This window comes from Stegodyphus dumicola, chromosome 1, assembly GCF_044657685.1.
Source record: "Stegodyphus dumicola isolate Sdum_Otavi_A_Nest chromosome 1, ASM4465768v1".
Lineage (NCBI taxonomy): Eukaryota > Metazoa > Arthropoda > Arachnida > Araneae > Eresidae > Stegodyphus > Stegodyphus dumicola.
In genome coordinates this window covers 196114979-196133437 of record NC_140768.1, presented here as the reverse complement: position 1 = coordinate 196133437, position 18459 = coordinate 196114979, and the positions used below count along the sequence as shown (strand labels likewise).

The 18459-nt window shown below is 32.9% G+C and overlaps 1 protein-coding gene across 5 annotated transcripts in view; it reads right to left on the bottom strand.

Annotated features, from left to right (window-relative positions):
* LOC118202825 (histone reader KMT2E-like) overlaps positions 1-18459 on the bottom strand; it is a 185567-nt gene that overhangs the window by 153039 nt on the left and 14069 nt on the right. For 4 of the 5 annotated variants that reach the window (XM_085824546.1, XM_085824532.1, XM_085824538.1 and 1 more), the window contains exon 2: positions 8104-8430. The exons of the other annotated variant lie outside the window; for it this stretch is intronic. In XM_085824546.1, the coding sequence (XP_085680672.1) occupies positions 8104-8222 (119 nt within the window). In that variant the 5' untranslated portion in view covers positions 8223-8430. The remainder of the gene's footprint in view (positions 1-8103; positions 8431-18459) is intronic. 5 annotated transcript variants of the gene reach the window in all.

Here is an 18459-nt window from a genome sequence, read left to right as displayed (position 1 = left end):
AGGAATGAAATATATTAGAAACAGTTTCAACACACTGGCTGAAGGATCTTCTAAATGCACTTTTTTTTTTAAGCCTTGTATAATAAAAATTTCACTTAATAAATATTTACCATGTTTACAATGCTGCATGCTTCCATATGTTACGCTTGGGGGGATAAGTGTAAATATAAAATTTTCATGATTAATTACTAACATAACTGAATTCGTAACTACTGATTACAAATGGTTAAAAAATTCTGAATTTTGATTACTGGTTAAATAGTGATCAAAGACGGTAATATTGAATACCATTTTGAATTTTGACTTTTGAATATAACGCTGCTGAATATAAGAATTTTAAACAACAAAAAAATATCATTTTTATTAATGTATTTTACATTAGATTAAAAAACACACATGTATATAATATTTTTTTTTATATTTGATTACCTAAAAAAGGAAGACTGTATTTATTACTTAAAAATCATGTAGATTAAACCTAAAAATGATGTAGTTTGAAAAGAATATTTTCTAAACTAGCATATATGTTTAGGGGACTTTTTTTAATAATCAAAACTAAACTTTATTTTCATAATTATCTTAGTGTTAATTGTGCATTACTAAATTCCTGATTATTTTTCTAATAGAAAGAAGATAAAGTAAGAAGTAGAAATAAGAACATTTAATACTAGAAAATATTTTTGAGCAATTGGGTATTTCATTTTTTTATGATGAAGTATATCCTCTTTGCACCCACATCTCTAGCTACAACTGTTACCTAATAATCTACTTAAGAATTACACACTGTCCCATTATAAGTCTGACCAGCAATATTTTTTAACTTTTTATGTAGTATTATCTCTTTTGATGCTATATTTTAACATCAGCAACCTCTTTTGATGTTTGTTCCATTTTAACATTATCAATCTCTTCTGATGTTCCATTTTACTATCATTAAAGTCACAGAAATTGTTGAAATTTTCTCTATTTACTTCTCTTCATTCTCATTTCCATTTCTATGTAAAAATATTCTAAATTTTACAAAATTACTTTGATAGATTCTTTTCTTATGTTTTTGAGTTCTTTTCTTATGTTTATACTCAACATTTTAAAAAATACTAATTCAGAAGTCAAACAACAAAAATCAGCGTTATATTTACAAAATTTTCACAGGACTAGTTTCGATGGTTTTACCGAACCACCATCCTCAGCTGCAAAACCGCAAAATTTGAGGTTTTGCAGTGCTGATTTTTTTTTTTTTTTTTTTTTGTTTGACTTCTGAATTAGTATTTATTTGGCGTGTTATTGTGTCTTAATTTTAAAAAATGTTTAATGTTTTAAAAACAGACACATATATAAAATCTTAATGTAAAAATTCATTAAAACAACACAAAATTAATTTTGCTTAAATATTCCATTTACCATTTATCCGTCAAACTCAGTTACATTTTTAGTGCATTTTCTATTCTATGACTACTATTAAAACAAAAAATTACCATTATTATGAAGAGAGAACACAGATTATTATGAATTCCATATAATATTTATTTAAAATTTTTTTGTCTACTATCTAGAAGCATCTCCTCTTATTATTATAAATTCTATGCAATATTTATTTTTAGCCCAAAGGGCTATTAATTTCATTTTGGCATTTTGCATTGAATCACTATAAACGATGTATCACTTTTCAAATTGTTGCCACCAAATGTTAGAGCTCTGCATTATATTTAAAGAAATTAAATAACGAAAAATCAGCATAAATATCTGTATGTTTCTCGCAATGTGAAAAAATACTGTGTATCTCGTGATGCTCGCTGGAAACTATGTCGACTTCAGGTGGCATAGCCTAACGGTCGACACAGTTTGTTGGTCAACCAATTTTGTGGTCCGACTGGGCGGGATATCCGCAACTGACCATTTTATGGAAGGAGAACCGGGATTCTTCCAGACCACTGGCTAGACTTGTGTCTAGACAGCTTCGGCCTGCAGAGCAAATAATCAGTCTTCACATAGATTAGAACCATCGTATATTCGGTGGTAGATTCAGGCTTGGCAGAGACCGTACTGGTACCGTCTTGTCCGTGACCTTGGTTGTGGGAACGTTACGTGGTCTGATATCGAAGGTTGACTGGGGGGGATGGCTTACTCTCGGTCAGTACAGAGGGACAGCGAAGTCAGACTTTGTGACTTTCAAATTTCTAGTACTGTGAGAGGGAGTGGTGACCCCACTGGCAAGAAAAATAAACTTTGTTTGGGTAGTTGAAGTTTGAGACCCGGCCTATCTCTTTGTGATGGTCACCCGTCGGGTCTCCTTTGATGAATTTTTCTTTGGGGATTTAAGTCTCGCTGTATCGACCAGGGGGAGAGGCACTCTCTTAGTCAGTCTCTGGAGTCAATGCAAACTTTGAATGGAGAACTATTTGTTCCTCGGGTCAAGGGCTCTTGCTCCGGTACTTTGTATCCCTTTTGCTGTCAGTTTCTACAGTTCATTTTAACACTTTTATAGTCAATTTTTATGCACCTTGCACCTGATCTGAATATTGTTGCTAACTGACATAACATATTTTAAATATGAATTCTCATAACTCCTCACTTGATGCCTGAAACATTAGCTACAGATTGCAATTTCTTCCACATAAAACACATTTCTTCTACACATTCTCTCCTTCTACATTTGCAGCTTCTTCCACATAAAAGCTACAATTTTTAAACCAGTTTTAAGTGATTTCAAGAGATGAACCCTCTGCAATGACTAACATGCATAGTCTCTAGCAGAGCTATTGACTTTGAAGTACTTATGTCCTTCAAAACGCTTGCATTTTCACAAAATTCAATTCTGTTCGTCATTTACTGAACATCTTTCTGTAACAACATTTGAAACTTTTATAATACCCTAAATATAGGCTGAATGTTATATTTGTAGGAAGACACTAATGTTTTTCAAGACAGGATCTGAGGAGTGTGTACTGCACAGTTATCTAATATTTATTTTTTATTTTTTTTCCAGTTTGCTGTCCCATTTAAAAAGAAAATCTGTAAACACACTATTTGTCATCCATGAGATCCTGTTGTTATGGTAAGTTAGCATTCTTGTTGCTATGGTAAGTAAATTCCTGGCTCCTTTCATACATACAAGTTTTTTTCTTTTTTGTCAATAACCAGTGCGGTCTTCTGAATAGTTAGGTCATATTGCACATTAGAAAATTAGCAACTTATTTCTTCAATTCTTATAACCAAATGCTATTTTAATTTTAAATATTAATGCAATGTTCTGTGATGCAGTTGAGTTCCATCTTGAGTAACTTGCATTCGTTTAACAGCTCAAGTAAAACAGTTTTATCCAGTTATGAACTGAATGATCCACTGTTTCCTTTTCACTGTACAATTCCTGATGAAAAATGATGGATGACCTGTATACTGTAGCAGACAACACACACACACACACACACACAACAGTTCCAGCTGCATTAACTGATAGAGGCCTAGGAAGTAGCAGTGGACAACAACAACAACAGGCAAGATTCAAGATACAGGGAAGGAGAAATGAAATATTTTATTAGATATTGCAATTTTAATATTATTGTATATTCTTATTAGAATATTAGTTTCTCTTAAATGAATAATATTGTGATAGATACAGGGAGTTTATCTATAAATACTTTTCATTTGTTATGCTCTTACTGCAATCGCACCCTTCAGAAATAGCGGGCTTCAGCCCGCTCAGCTGGCAAGCTTGCCCGCTAGTCAGAAATTAAAATTTGTGACACAATTTAGAAATTGTTTTGTGACACACTCAGAAATTAAAATTTGTGACTCTCGATTTTAACATAGTGCAATTTGTAAAAAGAAGGGGGGATACGCATATAAACACTATATATATATACACACATATATATATCAAAGATTGAAGTCAACCTCTTGTTCCCCATGAAAAGTCAACCAGACGATAATTACTTGGTTTATTAATTTTCATTTTAAAAGTTTCCATTTTTATTTTTCATGATTTAAATTCAAATTCCTTTAAAAATATTATTTTCAGGATTAAATATCAATGCTTCTGGGTTACTTTATTCAGATACATTCTGCTAACTTTATATAAGGGAATAATATAATCAATATTACTTTAGTAAATAAATTATATATGTGTGTGTGTGTGCACGCATCTGCCTGTATGCTCTTTTGTTTGTGGCATTATCTCTACCCAAATGACATGGAGTTAGGTTTCAAGAAAGATACACTAGGATTCCAAAAACTCAAGGGAAGTCATTTTGACCATTGTTATCTTCATATGACTTAAATCAGCCAGGATATTGAATAAAAACTCTGAAAATACTAATTTTCATCCTCATTTTACCGAATGGCAACAGACTTGCAAACTGCACTTTATTTCAAAAGGTTTTGCTACTGCTCGCTTTCAAATTGCAAAGTTTGTGAATAAAAAATTTGTAAGTTTTACAGAATCTGAAATAAAAATAGCACTGGCAAACCTTAAATATATTATTATTATATAAGGGCATGTTCTGACGTTGAAGAAAGCATGTGATTTCATGTGACATTATTATATGTTGAAAATGTTTTGTTAATGTCATCATTTTAAATAAATAGCTGCTGTTGGCAACTTTTCTGTTTCAGATTAAGATAACTGACATGGTATGTTATTGTCAAGTTAAATCTTTTATTCATATTGATAAAAAGTTACTATATTACATTAAATTTTAATCATGATGCATATTATGACTCAAGTGACTTCATGACTCAAGTGTCCAAAGTGTTTGTTTCCTGGTTTGGGAATAAAAAGTTATTTATCAATTGGGCGTTGCTTGGAAAGAATGAACCGATTTCATTTATACTGAAATATTTTTATGCACTTTCCTTTCCAGTGTACATGGCACTCATAAATTTTGCTTCGGTAGAAGCTAGAAATTTTGTATATAGTGCATTAAATTAATACAGTCAAAAGTCTTTAATCCGGACTCGTCGGGACTTCAGCAATTCCAGATTATCGATTTTTCTGGATAATAGATCATCAGTTTAAATCTGGTAAGATGGCATGCAGAAATTATAAAATTAAAAATATGAAACCGTAATTTATGAAATAAAGATCAATTATGATCTAAAGGGTATCAATATTTACATAAAAAAAAAAGCTTAATATTTATTTGTTTACTTTATTAAACATTTCTTTCAACGTGCGAATGCGCAAAGCATACATTACGCACAGTCAAAGTTAGAAAATTGCAACCAGAAAACTATTTGATTCGTATTTCTGGTATTTATAATGACGAAGAATTTGATTTAAATCATATCAAAGACGGAGTACATCGAGATTAAATACTACATTTAGTAAGGAATTATAAGCAAAATAAAATAAAAACATCTGCCCTGAAGATAAGGATAGTGCTGAGAGATCAACTTCTAGTTCATAGCACGCCACGACATTACCCCCCCACACACACACACACACACAGAGAGAGAGCAGCATTAAATTGATAAACAGATTTCGGAATGGTTAGAGAAACAAAGGAGCCTTTATCCATTTTTTGCAGCAATTCTACTTTTTCTTTGATGGACATTGCGACATGCTTTTCCTTTGTAGATCCTTTGGCAGCTCCAGCACTGGAAATTCTATTTGACATAATTGAAAGTTCAAGCTTACTTTTATAAAATTGCTCTAACAGTCTGAAAAAAATAATAAGCCAGATCCAATTCGAAGATTAAGGAACAACGCAATCTGCAACATTAACTGAAATAGATAATTAGATAATTTTAGCTTAGCTTATACCGTCCGTTATACATTAAACACGACTGCGTAAACGTATTATGCGCATGCGTAAAGGTATTATGCGCATGCGTAAAGGCATATGCGCATGCGTCAATGCATAATGCATTGACGCATGTGCAGAAAGTTTGTAGCTTTGAGGTCCGGATTATACATCATTCCGGATTCACGACTTTTGACTGTACTTAATTTTATTTTCAGTTTTAAAGTACACAGAACTTAATAAATACAGTCAAAAGTCTTTAATACGGACGTCCATAATCCGGAATGACCTATAATCCAGTCCTCAAAGCTACAAACTTTCTGCGCATGCGTAAACACATAATACCTTTACGCATGTGCATAATACGTTTATGCATGCGCATTTAATGTATAATGGGCGATATAAACTAGGCTAAAATTATCTAATTATCTATTTCAGTTAATGTATTGTTGCAGACAGCGTTGTTCCTTAATCTTCTAATTGGATCCGGCTTATTATATTTGCAGACTGTTACAGCAATTTTATAAAAAGTAAGCTTGAACTTTCGATTATGTCAAAAAGAGTTTCCGATTCTGGAGCTGCCAAAGGATCTACAAAGCGAAAGCATGTTTCGATGTCCATCAAACAGAAAGTGGAATTGCTGGAAAAAATGGACAAAGGTACATATCCTTTGTTTCTCTAACCATTCCGAAATCCGTTTATCAATTTCCCGCTCTCTGAGGGGGGGGGGGCATTGCAATGCGCAATGAACTGGAAGTTGATATGTCAGCATTATCCTTATCTTCAGGGCAGATGTTTTTATTTTATTCGGGTTATAATTCCTTACTAAATGTAGTATTTCATCTTGATCTACTCCGTCTTTGATATGATTTAAATCAAATTCCTCGTCATTATAAATATCACGAATACAAATCAAATAGTTTTCTGGTTGCAATTTTTTAATTTCGACTATGTGTAATGTATGCTTTAAGGATGCACGCGTTAAAAGAAATGTTTAATAAAGTAAAAAAATAAATACTAATCTTTTTTCTTTTTTTTTTTTTTTTTTTTTTTTTTTTTTTGTAAATTTTGATACCCTTTAGATCATAATTGCTCTTTATTTCAGAAATTACGGTTTCATATTTTTAATTTTATAATTTCTACATGCCATCTTACGAGATTTAAACTGATGATCTATAATCCAGAATCGCCAAAGTCCCGACGAGTCCGGATTAAAGACTTTTGACTGTATTGCTGTGTATAGCCCACTCATCTCACAGGCTCGTCTGTTAGAATACAAATAAAATATAGAAAAATATGAATGATGAATTACTCTTACACACTAGTTCACTCTCCAGGTGTATTGCAACAAAAGAAGATATGGTAGATAAAAGAAAATGTTTAACTTCTATTCTAACCTAGACTTTGTTACACTTGATTATTATTTTGTGTATGTGTATTTTAAAAGAATAACTATTTTCTTAACCTTGTGACATAAACCTAACATATTTGCAAAGAAACAGACGTAAAATAGCATTAAAAATCATAACATTTTGCCTACAATAATCTTTTAGTTTGTTAAATTATTTAAAACTGAAGATATAATAATACTAAATAAATAAAAATATACATTAAAATGTTAAATTATACTTCATATGATAAAAAGATATAAATTAGATGTAACACTGCCCAAAATACACAGAAATAAAGCAAATTGCAAGACTCAATCTGAATTTATTCTATTAAAAGACATTAACTCGCCATATAATCTACCTGAAACAGCCAAAGATAAATCAAATGGATTACAGTCATTTTTGATAACAATCTTTCAAATGAACATTATGATCAATTTTGATTATTTCAATCTGTTACCCTCCGAGTAGCACCTCACGAGATTTTTTTGTCATCTGGTATCTATTATATTATAATTTTAAATAATTTGTTTTATTTTCTTTAATGATGTAAATATCATTTTAATGAATTGGAATTTATGAAAACAAAGACTAAAATAAGTAATTATAAAAATTTTGTGAATAGAAGCTGTTTAAATGCAGGTCTTCATCAGCTGATCCAAAAAGATATGCGACTCGGAAGGTTTAACAGACTGCTGATTACACATTTTATGCTTATTATATATATACATCATCCGTTTCCCACATCAAAATTTATGCAGACAAAAATATGCAATTTGAATAAAATTATGCAAAATGTGCATTTCTTACATTCCATATCTTATCACTCATATATTTTTCAATACAAGCATACAAACACTCATCTTCAGAGATCATCTTATGACAAAGACCTAATGGGGCAAAGGCCTAAATGGGTTAATAAAAGCTCAGTAAAATTTAAACAGCTTTTATTTCATATACATATCACTTACTCAATTCCAGGCAACATTTCCAATTTTCTGGCTGACTTTGAGAGACATGGAGACGTTGAAGGCACAACTGCTGCAGATGGGATATAAGAAGAAGGATTGAAGTGTATAATGATACTCATATTATGCCACAGGTTTGGAAACACTGCAGCATGCTGCAATAGATCAGGAATAGAATGACCATGATCTCACAGCTGAATGTTAGTCACTGGGCCGTTTTTCTCGTTTTTTCACACGGTCACGATAAAACTCTAGAATTCTGAGAGGATGAAGTCTGCTCCATGAGCATCGACAAAGCAAGGTGCGCATGGCCAAAATGGTAAAGTACAGCTGAAAAGGAAAAAAAAATTACATATATATATATATATATATATATACATACATACATACATATTGCATACATACATATATATATATACATACATACATACATACATACATATTGCTGGCCATTAAAATATTGGAACTGCTACATAAGGTCAGGTCAGATATAGGACCATGGAATATGGACCAAGTATAATATAACTGCACTATATTTAGATTACAGTGCACCACAGAGACCCCCAAGGACCTGCCGAGTAGCTAGAAAAATGCACTTTTTACACTTAGAAAAATTTAAAGCAGTGACCAAGTGATTTTCACTTATTTAGGGCCTTACAAAATTTTTTACTGGGAAAAAAATTCTAAACAGGATGTACACAATGAACTTTCAAGTTTTTTTGTATCAAAACCAGAGTCTTTCTACAGCAATTGCATAAAAAAGCTGCCTGTGAGGTGGCGAGACATTGTAGATAATGGAGGAAAATATATAATTGATTAAAATGTTAAATTGTTTTTTTTTTTTTTTTTTTTTTTTTTTTATATATTATTTAAAAATTTACCAAAAAATTTGCAAGAATTTATGGACTGACCCAAAGATATTGGTTTCTGGGAGCGACGCAATACTTATGCTGGCATAGGCAAATGATTAGTATTTTAGTGCATGCATTCAAAACAAGTATGAGTAAAGGCATTTACATTATGTATAAATCAGAAGACTGCACAGCGAGTATCTTATTTGGAAACTGCATTTGAACGTTTTTTATTTATGTAAATTCCATGTCATGCCTTGGTAAGTATGAGAAACTCCTACCAGCACATGTTAGAATTTGATCATAGCTTAATGGGACTGTGCTTTATTGTTACGGTGCATTTTTGCTCATGTTGGCTAAGATTCCATCAGTGGCATAGCAAGGGGGGCAAGCGGGTGTACGATGTCCCAGGCACCACTCGCAGAGGGGAGCCAAATGGTCTCCAAACAACCAGTTATGCTCACTACTCCACTGGATTCCACGACTATCAGGAGAATATGAAATTGATACATCTAGAAGGGCTACAGTGAAAGCCATAGAAGATCTCAGTGACTCCAGGCCAGAAACAAACAGTCCGTGGTGTTGCAGCGATATCTGCAACACCACGGACTGTCAGCAATGTGATCGTTGTTGCGGTTTCCTTTGCCGCTGTAACAGAAACAGGTGCATCCATAGTAGTACAACAGATGATGACAATGGGCACAGCTGTGGTACCATGCCATGGATAATTTTTTTGTTTCAATGCTAGTGTCTTCCCACAAAAAAAGAGCACCTGCAGATCTTTTGGAAATGTTAACTAAAGATGGGGGGATGAAAATTGTCATTTGTTACTTTATTTCAGCTAACCCATGGATTTGGTGAAAATTTGTTTCCCTGTCATATTCTGCTTGACAGCTAGAATTATATTGAGAAGAGGTTGTAGTCAGAAAATGTTAGAACTCTTCTTTTTACTTCCTTGTACGAAGTAAAAAGGAAGTATTGTAATCGCGAGAAGTTTCAAGCAGCATTTTTTCAATGAAAATATCCATTTTGACCACTTTCGAATGCAATTTAAATGTTTTTGCGTGATATCTGTACGTAAGGACAGGATAAAAGACTCTTTTCCTACAAAAAAATTATAAAACTGTTTTAAAATGAATTCTGAAGAGAATTTTTCGTGGTGTTTGTACAAACGTACATACGTATCTCGCATAACTCAAAAACGAGTAGCCTCAGAACGTTGAAATTTTGTATATAAGACTACTATAACATGTAGATGTGCATCTGGTATTTTGGTAGCAATTGACCGCACCAAACGTATATAAATATATCCACTCTGTTACCCGGCTCAGTGATCTGTTTCTTTACTCTTATATGTTTGTAAATTGTACATTTTTTGCTTTAAAAATGATTGAATTATGTTGTCCTTATCTTCCGGTTAAGGTTTTTATGCCTTTAGTAAATCTGCATGCAATATTTTTAGAATTACCAACAATTTAAAAGTTGTTTAAGTGCCGCTAAGCCTAATAATTTTTTTGATGGCGGCTACAGCTTGTTTACACTTGAAACAACAGAGTAGTGAATTTGTTGCCAATCTAGAGAAACGTAGCTTCGCAACAACAAAGATAACGCCTTTATTATTGCAATTTAAATCATGCTTAATCCTTTCTGGAATTTTTTCGAGGAAATAAGTGTTTAAGATTTACTTAATTTTTAATAATTAGTAATTTTTAATACAGATATTTTGAGTTTTTATGTATTTTTGCCCTGTTGCGAAGCTAGAACTGATTTAATTGAATGAGAAATACTGAATCGTCTGTGAAAAACTGTTTTTTTTTTTTTTTTTTTTTTTTTTTTTTGCTTGCTTAATTTCTTTTATATGTCGTTCTAGATTTATTATAGTATTGAATAGAACATCTGGCAATAATGAGATAATTCTTCAATTGATATAAATTTTGTGCATTACGAGTTATAATTTAAATGAAATATAATACTGTTAAGTAAACCTAGTGCCAGAGTGTCGCTATGGTAAACAAATATAGTGAATTTTAAAGAATGCATTTATCCTATTGTGGTTTATGCGCTGTTGGCAAAGTAGATTGAATTAAATCCAACATGTTTAAACGAAATGCCAGAAAAAATGCATATAATTTAATATTCCGTACAAGGAAGTCATGTGGCTTACACATCAGATTTTTGTTTTCATACCTACAGGTCATCCATTAAAATATTCTCCATATCCTTTTACTGTTAAAACATTCTCTGTATTTTCATTAGTGATGCTTTAACCATTTTAACGTTTTTCACTGGTGTGCTTAATGATGATCTTATCCCTTGAAGTAGTACATTATATTCGGACCTTAAATTAAACCGGAGACTGGATGAGAAATTTCTTATTTTTTGTGTGAAACTGTAATTCCAGCCAAAACCCAAATAAATCAAGGTCCAGTACTTTATTTTATTAATATTTAATTACATTCTTTTGCAAAAAAATCAAAGCACCATGAAAGAAGTGGTTGTTTTTAAAGAAATTGAATATGTGTATAGCTCATACACAAATAAAAAAATGATTAAAAAATCAAGGTCATAGTACTTGTTCACGGCTCACAATCGCCCATTGAAGGTTCAAATTAGTAGTCGGTCGAACCTCCCCTGGCGGCAATGCATGCTTGAATTCGTCGAGGCAAGGAGTGGTATAGGTTCCTAATGTCAACCTGCGACACATTCTGCCAGACATTCATCAGTTGTCGCTCCAGATCTGCGATATTTTGTCATACCCGAATCTGGCGGCCTACCATGTCCCAGACATGCTCGATTGGTGAAAGGTCTGCTGACCTTGCTGGCCAAGGAGGAGTATCAACTGCATGAAGTCAGTCCAAAGATATGTGAGTGGTATGTGGCCTGCCATTATCTTGTTGGAAAATGGCCCCAGGATGATGTGTCATGAAGGGTAATGCAACCAACCGCAGGATGGTATCAACATATCGTTGAGCTGTTAAAGATGTACTGAGGATGACTAAAGATGGCCTGCCGTCATACGAAATGGCACCCCACACCAGGGATTACGGCTGTATGCCTTTGTAAAACAAAGGCAGGGCGGGACCGCTGGCCCCCTCCTCTCCAGACATGAACACGGTAAGCATCTGTTTCAAGAGTGAAGCGGGATTCATCGCTGAACACTATACGATGGCAGTCTGATGGCAGCCATGATGATCGGCTGTGACACTACTCAAGAACGACTCCACAACGGAATCAAAGTCAAACGTCTTAATGCCTCTGTGAGTGCAACCCTTCTTCAGACAAGAGCCGTGAAATGGTTGACAGTACCACAGGAGGTATACATGTGGCTGTAGTGCGTTGGATAGTCGACAATCATCCCGTTGGGGAGGTTCAGGCCTGGCGAACAATCATCCTATCTTTCCTCACATTTGTGCTCCTTAGCCTTTCAGAGCCTTCATTTTGTCGGCAATTTCCTTGTAGCAACCATTGCTGCCAACATCTTTGCACAGCGGTATGCTGCAGGCGATGGTCTATTGCTCGGTATGACCACCTAGCTTCACGCAACCTTACAATGCGACCACATTTGAAGTCGTTTAGTTCTCTCAGGCCTTCGATATTGTCGTAATGCCCATCTTTAGTTGCTTCTTTATGGAATTACAATGGCAGCAACAAAAAAAGATAAATTTTCAGCCTCTGTTACTGGTTTTATACTTTGCGGACTGCGCACTAGAAATCCACGCTATAATCGCAATTCCTGTTCATTTGCATTGAAACTTTGATCATTTGCATGTTCGATCAAGATGTTTTTGCATACCAAATTTCATCACGATCGCAAAAGTCTTTCTTGGTGCTTCGATTCTTTTTAAAAAGATTACTCTTTACATTTCATTAAATTTTAATATTAATTGTTTAATTATTCTAATCCTTAATTATTATTTTACCAGTCATTTTATTTATTGATTCATTTTTCTTCTTTCCTGGCAGTTTTTCATAGGGCTCCAGTACCTCTTATTTTAGAAATTAAGCCCTGTCTGGCTTAATTTCTAAAATAAGAGGCTTGCACTTGCTATCGCATTTACCTACTCAGGATAAACCAGAATTATTGGGATTGGCGAAATACATTGCAAATGTTTTTAGAATCCTCTGAAAATGTTGGTCTTAATTATTTGCTTCCTAAAAACTTTATTAGCCATATTATTTTTGAGAAGGTACACTGCAAGTAATTTATAATCCTGTTTATTTAAACAGATAAAGTTTATATTCTCAATTTAGAATCTTAAAATTAAATTTTGTTAATGTTTTGTAATTTTATTAATGCTATTCTATGTTGCTAGCTTTATATGCACTGCTGAATTTATCAGAGATTAAAATTTTATTGCCTCAAATCTTTACGCTGAATTTATTTTCATGTCCCATGATATTCAAGATATGCTCAACTGTACTTGAAAAAATTACTTTAATACTATTATATTATTAGAATATTCAAACCACTGAAAATTACATTTTAAAGTTCATCATAATGTCATAAAACATAAATTAGTAATTTGTTTCAGATCATTTGCTCTTAGTTAAGATAGGTATATAGTATGTACAAGGTGGGAGTGAATCAGGGAATTTTTAAAATGTTATCAAGAGTGAACAATTAGCTTTATTTACTTAAAATACACAATAAATACTAAAGAGTTAATTTTCAAACTGAAGAAAATTTTTTCAAAAAATAACATCTTTTAGATGCCCGCTATCCCTTCATATGCACTCTTGAAAAGTCTTCTGTCAATACTGCTCATTACCTGTTGCAGCATCTCCACAGCAATTCTCCCACTAACAGAAATGTTGCTTACTAACATATCCTAACAAATGGAAATGGGCTTCATTGCCCATCAGTAAATTATTAACAAGATTCTGGTTTTCATTAATCAAGTGCAGAAGAGTTTGGAAAAATTGAAGTCTGTTTCCATATTTCAGCTCGCATACTGCTTGAATTATCAGATTCTTGTAGGCGTGGAAATGAAGATCTTTATCTAGGATCCGTCGAACACAATCCAATCTGTCCATAACACAATTTCGTATCAATTTTAATGAATCTTAGAAAACATTCAAACCACTTGTACATATTTTGCTTTTGAATTAAGGAATTATTTTGAAGAATGGATTGCAGGTTTGGAAAGATATTGATTTTTTAAAAGATCTCATGATAATGGACCAAATGAAGCATCGTGTAAATTTCAAAGTGCATGAGCATTTTTTTCATGAATGGCCAACAATAACATCTCCAAATAAATTAGCAGAATTATTACGAGAGTATGAAAACGTATGAGACCCCGGAAGAATATCTCCGATTCATTGTTCGGAATCACAAAAGGGCAATAAAAATCATTCAAATTCAAGAGATTCGCAAAAGTATCACTAGTCTGGAGGGGAAGCTAGATACGCCTCTGAAAAGGAAACCTTCCGAAAACAGAGTGAACGTTATTTTGATGTACGTAAACAACTTAAGTGTTATTCTTGTGACTCAACCTCAATGCCCAAAAGTACAGAAAGATTTCAAATCACCAGCTATTGTAAATAGAGTGCAGGAGAATGAAGATTATTTAGTCTCTGTATACAACGACGGCTAAAGTGAACGGGTTCGATCTTCCAGTGTTACGGCACTCTTGAGCATCTATTGATGTAATCTGTAACAAAAAAAAAAATCACTCTTTCGATGTTGACAGGCAAAATTGTTTGGATAAAACAGCCATTTGATGCAGCTCCAATTGGTTTAGCCTTAGCACATGTCAAAATAGAAGGGAAATTTCGAGGGATAATAACGAAGGCAGCGGTCATTTGAAACGAGCTTGATGAAGGACATTATCTTCTAGGGTACCAAATGGCCACAAAATTAGAAAAAAATTAACTCAAGACTTTCTTTTCAAATAAACATAGGTGAGACTCGAGCTAAGAAACTCTATGAGTTGAAGGACGAAATTGCGAGGAACTACCAAAAAACGAATGAAAGTGACGTGTTTATGGCCACAGAGGAAATTTTGCCCCTTGCTACAGAAGAAAGCAACCCTTTCTTAAATAAAAGAACTGAGGGAGGCAAAATTGCTCCTGCCTGACGCAGAGGTGAAAGAACTGACAAGACTTAGTTATCGAACTTGCAAAGAGAAAGTGTGGATTTAAAATCACTGGCGATTCCTGAAACACTTCAAGAAATAAACGTTGATACATGCAGACTCTTACTCACCCCACTTAGGGGAAAGAAAAATATACTAACTGCACCTTGTTTATTCTCAATACCCAAAGACGACTCCAATAGAAGATAAAACTTCTTGTTACTGAGGTGTATGCATTACTGAACGATTCCACCACAATGTGACTGTCTAAATAAATTCAACATGATCAAGAAATCTTGGTTATGCCAGGTTTGGCCTTGTACCAACGAGACAAATTCTCGGTAGATTTGAGTCTGAAAATTTCAGAAGTGTTTTGTGCAAAACAAAATGTATTATAAATTTAGCAGGAAAAACAGAAAGATTCATTATTTGCCACTTCTTTATGTTAGAGCCTTATAGTGAGATGCCTAAAGGGAATGTCTGTAATTATTCCATAAATGATGTAAATCAAACTTATAAAAGTCATTCTTCTTTACGTTAATGCCAAATTAAATATGTATAATTATTTTGAGGTCAAGTGCATTAGTTCTGGATCAAGTTTCGTGTCTCCGCAGAGAGATTAGCAGAAACTGATAATCAAATATCTGCAAGGCTTTCCTTTTCAGACTGGATAGATGTATAATCAATATTAGATTTAAGCATGTATATTGTATATAGATGTTTGGGAGGAAAGGGGTTGTAAAGATCCTCAGGTTTTATGGAATGTCAGTTTTAAATTAGAGGACTTACTGTTCTTATGAGAACTAACACCAAGTGTCCACTAAATGACCGGAAGGTAACCAACAAAGATAACTCGTTAAGGACACCCCACCTGTGTGGTTTCCTTGCAACAATAATGTAAAAGGAAAAGATTTTGTTTTCTGAGAATTATGTTAAAAGAGATGTCGTAGAAGTCACACAAATCGATTGTCTGATCTACGATGCGGAAGCTTTGTGTTACTGCTGTACTGTTTTGATGTTTTACTTTTTTATTAACCCAGAAATATTTGTTAAGTTTTAAAATAAATATTTAAAAGATAACTGTTCTGATTATTCCTCCATCTAGGAAATTCTTACGGTATAAGAAAAACAAGATTTGTAACAAGGGCTTGTATAGCTTTTCACGACGTTATGGAATTATTTAAATTTCGGAAAGATTACATAGACTAGGATAAGGTTAATTGAGTTTGTCTGTATTTATTCCATGAAAAGTTAAAACATAAAATATTTTTGTGCATTTGAATGTTTTCTACAACAGTGGCGGCCCCTGAAGCAATTTTAGGCGATCAGCAAATGTATCTCAGTTATGCATTTGTTGCAAATACAGTGATGCACAGATTTCTATGTTTTACTTATTTGAAGTTTGAGTTTACATTCATTACTAATACGTTGAGGACAGCGTGTACCACCGGTTGTTTGCACGCGAATGGTTTATCTGGCAGCATGTACCATCGGTGACTCACATGCGAATGGTTCATCTGGCAGTGCGTACCACCAGTGGCTCACATCAGCTATAGTTTTATAACACAGTTTTGTTAGATGAAAAAAACTTCATGTGGCTAAAAATGTAATGAGAGAATGTAATGTTGTCTCATGACAACAAAATGTTGTAACGAACGCTAGCAAACAGCCTCATGTACTACAGCGCCACCTTATCGGACGCTATTCAAAAACTAGTTAGTTTGAGTTTCGGCAGAGGACTATGAATATGTACTTTTTCATTTGAGTAATAGTTCTTTGTGTTACTTCTTGTTAGTTTTGTCATGTAACTTTATGTAGTGTTTGTGTTTAATTAAATTCCTTTTGTTAAATGTTAAAGTTTGTCTGGTTTAAATTTTACCAGTTTTGTTTAACAACTTTATAGTTAGCCATGGTCACAACGCTACATAAAAGAAAATGGCTGCCCAACGGTGGGCTTCGAAAATTTAAAATTATTCTAAAATAAAAGTCGTACTCTTTGCCGAAACTCGAGCTCAATTTTTTTTTCTAGCTTTTCTGGTGATATGAACAATGGACGATTAATCCAATGTCCTTGGTTTTAGCGTGAAGCAGTTACACAGTAGGTAGGAGATTTATTTTGTGTAAAATTTCATTCATTGTGATGGTTTAACATAGAGTAAAAGTCTGTTTTATTTTATAATTATTTAAGTATTAACCGAAACAATGCCTAACTGAGTTTGTATTTTGATCATTTGGAAGTTAGAAGGTGTTAAATTATATTATCACAACCCCTGATATTTCAGTTATGAGAAAATAAATATGTATCTTCAATTATATGGTACATCCGTATTTTTTTTTTTAAAGAAAAGTAATTCTTTGTTAATGTTATTAAAATTTGTAGAAATGATTTTATATTGGCATTAAAATTGTTTATGTATTTAAAGCTTGATTCTTGTTTGTTAAATGGTTATATATATAACTGAACACAAAACTTGCTTTTGAAATAAGTATTACTAACTCTTACTTAGAATTTGTGTGGTATTAATCTGCTTTCACGTTCATTATTTTAAGAGTGAAAGATTAATGATGTTGGCAGCTCAATAAAACTAGTTTGGTAAATAATAAAAAAAATATTTTTATAGGAATATGTAAAGAATAATATATGACTAGAATAATGTGAATTTTGATATTGCTTATGTGGCATTTTTGAAAGTATATTCCATTGCTATTAAATAAAACCCCCATTGCCTCAACTTACATATAATTACTAAGGATTGAATTTTATACTTATATTCGGTCATACTGTATTACATTTTAAATAATTAGTATTGAAATTATTTCTAATTTTTCAAGATATATGTATATGTATACAAAAGCAATTCTGTTTAAGAAACTTCTGATTGCAAAGGTGTTGTAATTGTGCATTTTGTGTGCAATAAAGAAATATTATATTTAAGAAATATTAATATTTCTTCATTGTTCTAAGTTGTTAATGAAGATATTATATTCGAAATCAAAAAGGTATAGTAAAATTTTAATAGTTTCCCTTTCCCTATTCTTATAATTTCTGCCAGTGAACAATATTAAATTAGATTAGAGACTTTTTCAACTATTTAAAGAAAAAAAATTTTTACATAAATCCCCTTCAAGATGGCGTATTTAGGCAAAGGCTGCAAAGAGGACCTTAAATTACTAGCTTTAGAGCTTGGATTACAAGTTGCAGATAACTTAAAAGCTGTGCAATTGCGAGACCTGATAACGAGTTCTAAAACCTATGATGAAGAATCTGCAAAAAATATGTTAAGTAACATAATCGATGAACGGTAAAAGCCGAAAAAAAGCTGAAGATAGGGCTGAAAAAGAAGCAGTAGAAGCAAGATTAGCCAAGGAACGTGAGTTTAAATTAGAAAAGTTTAAACTCCAACTTGAAGTTAATAAAAATATGCCTAAGG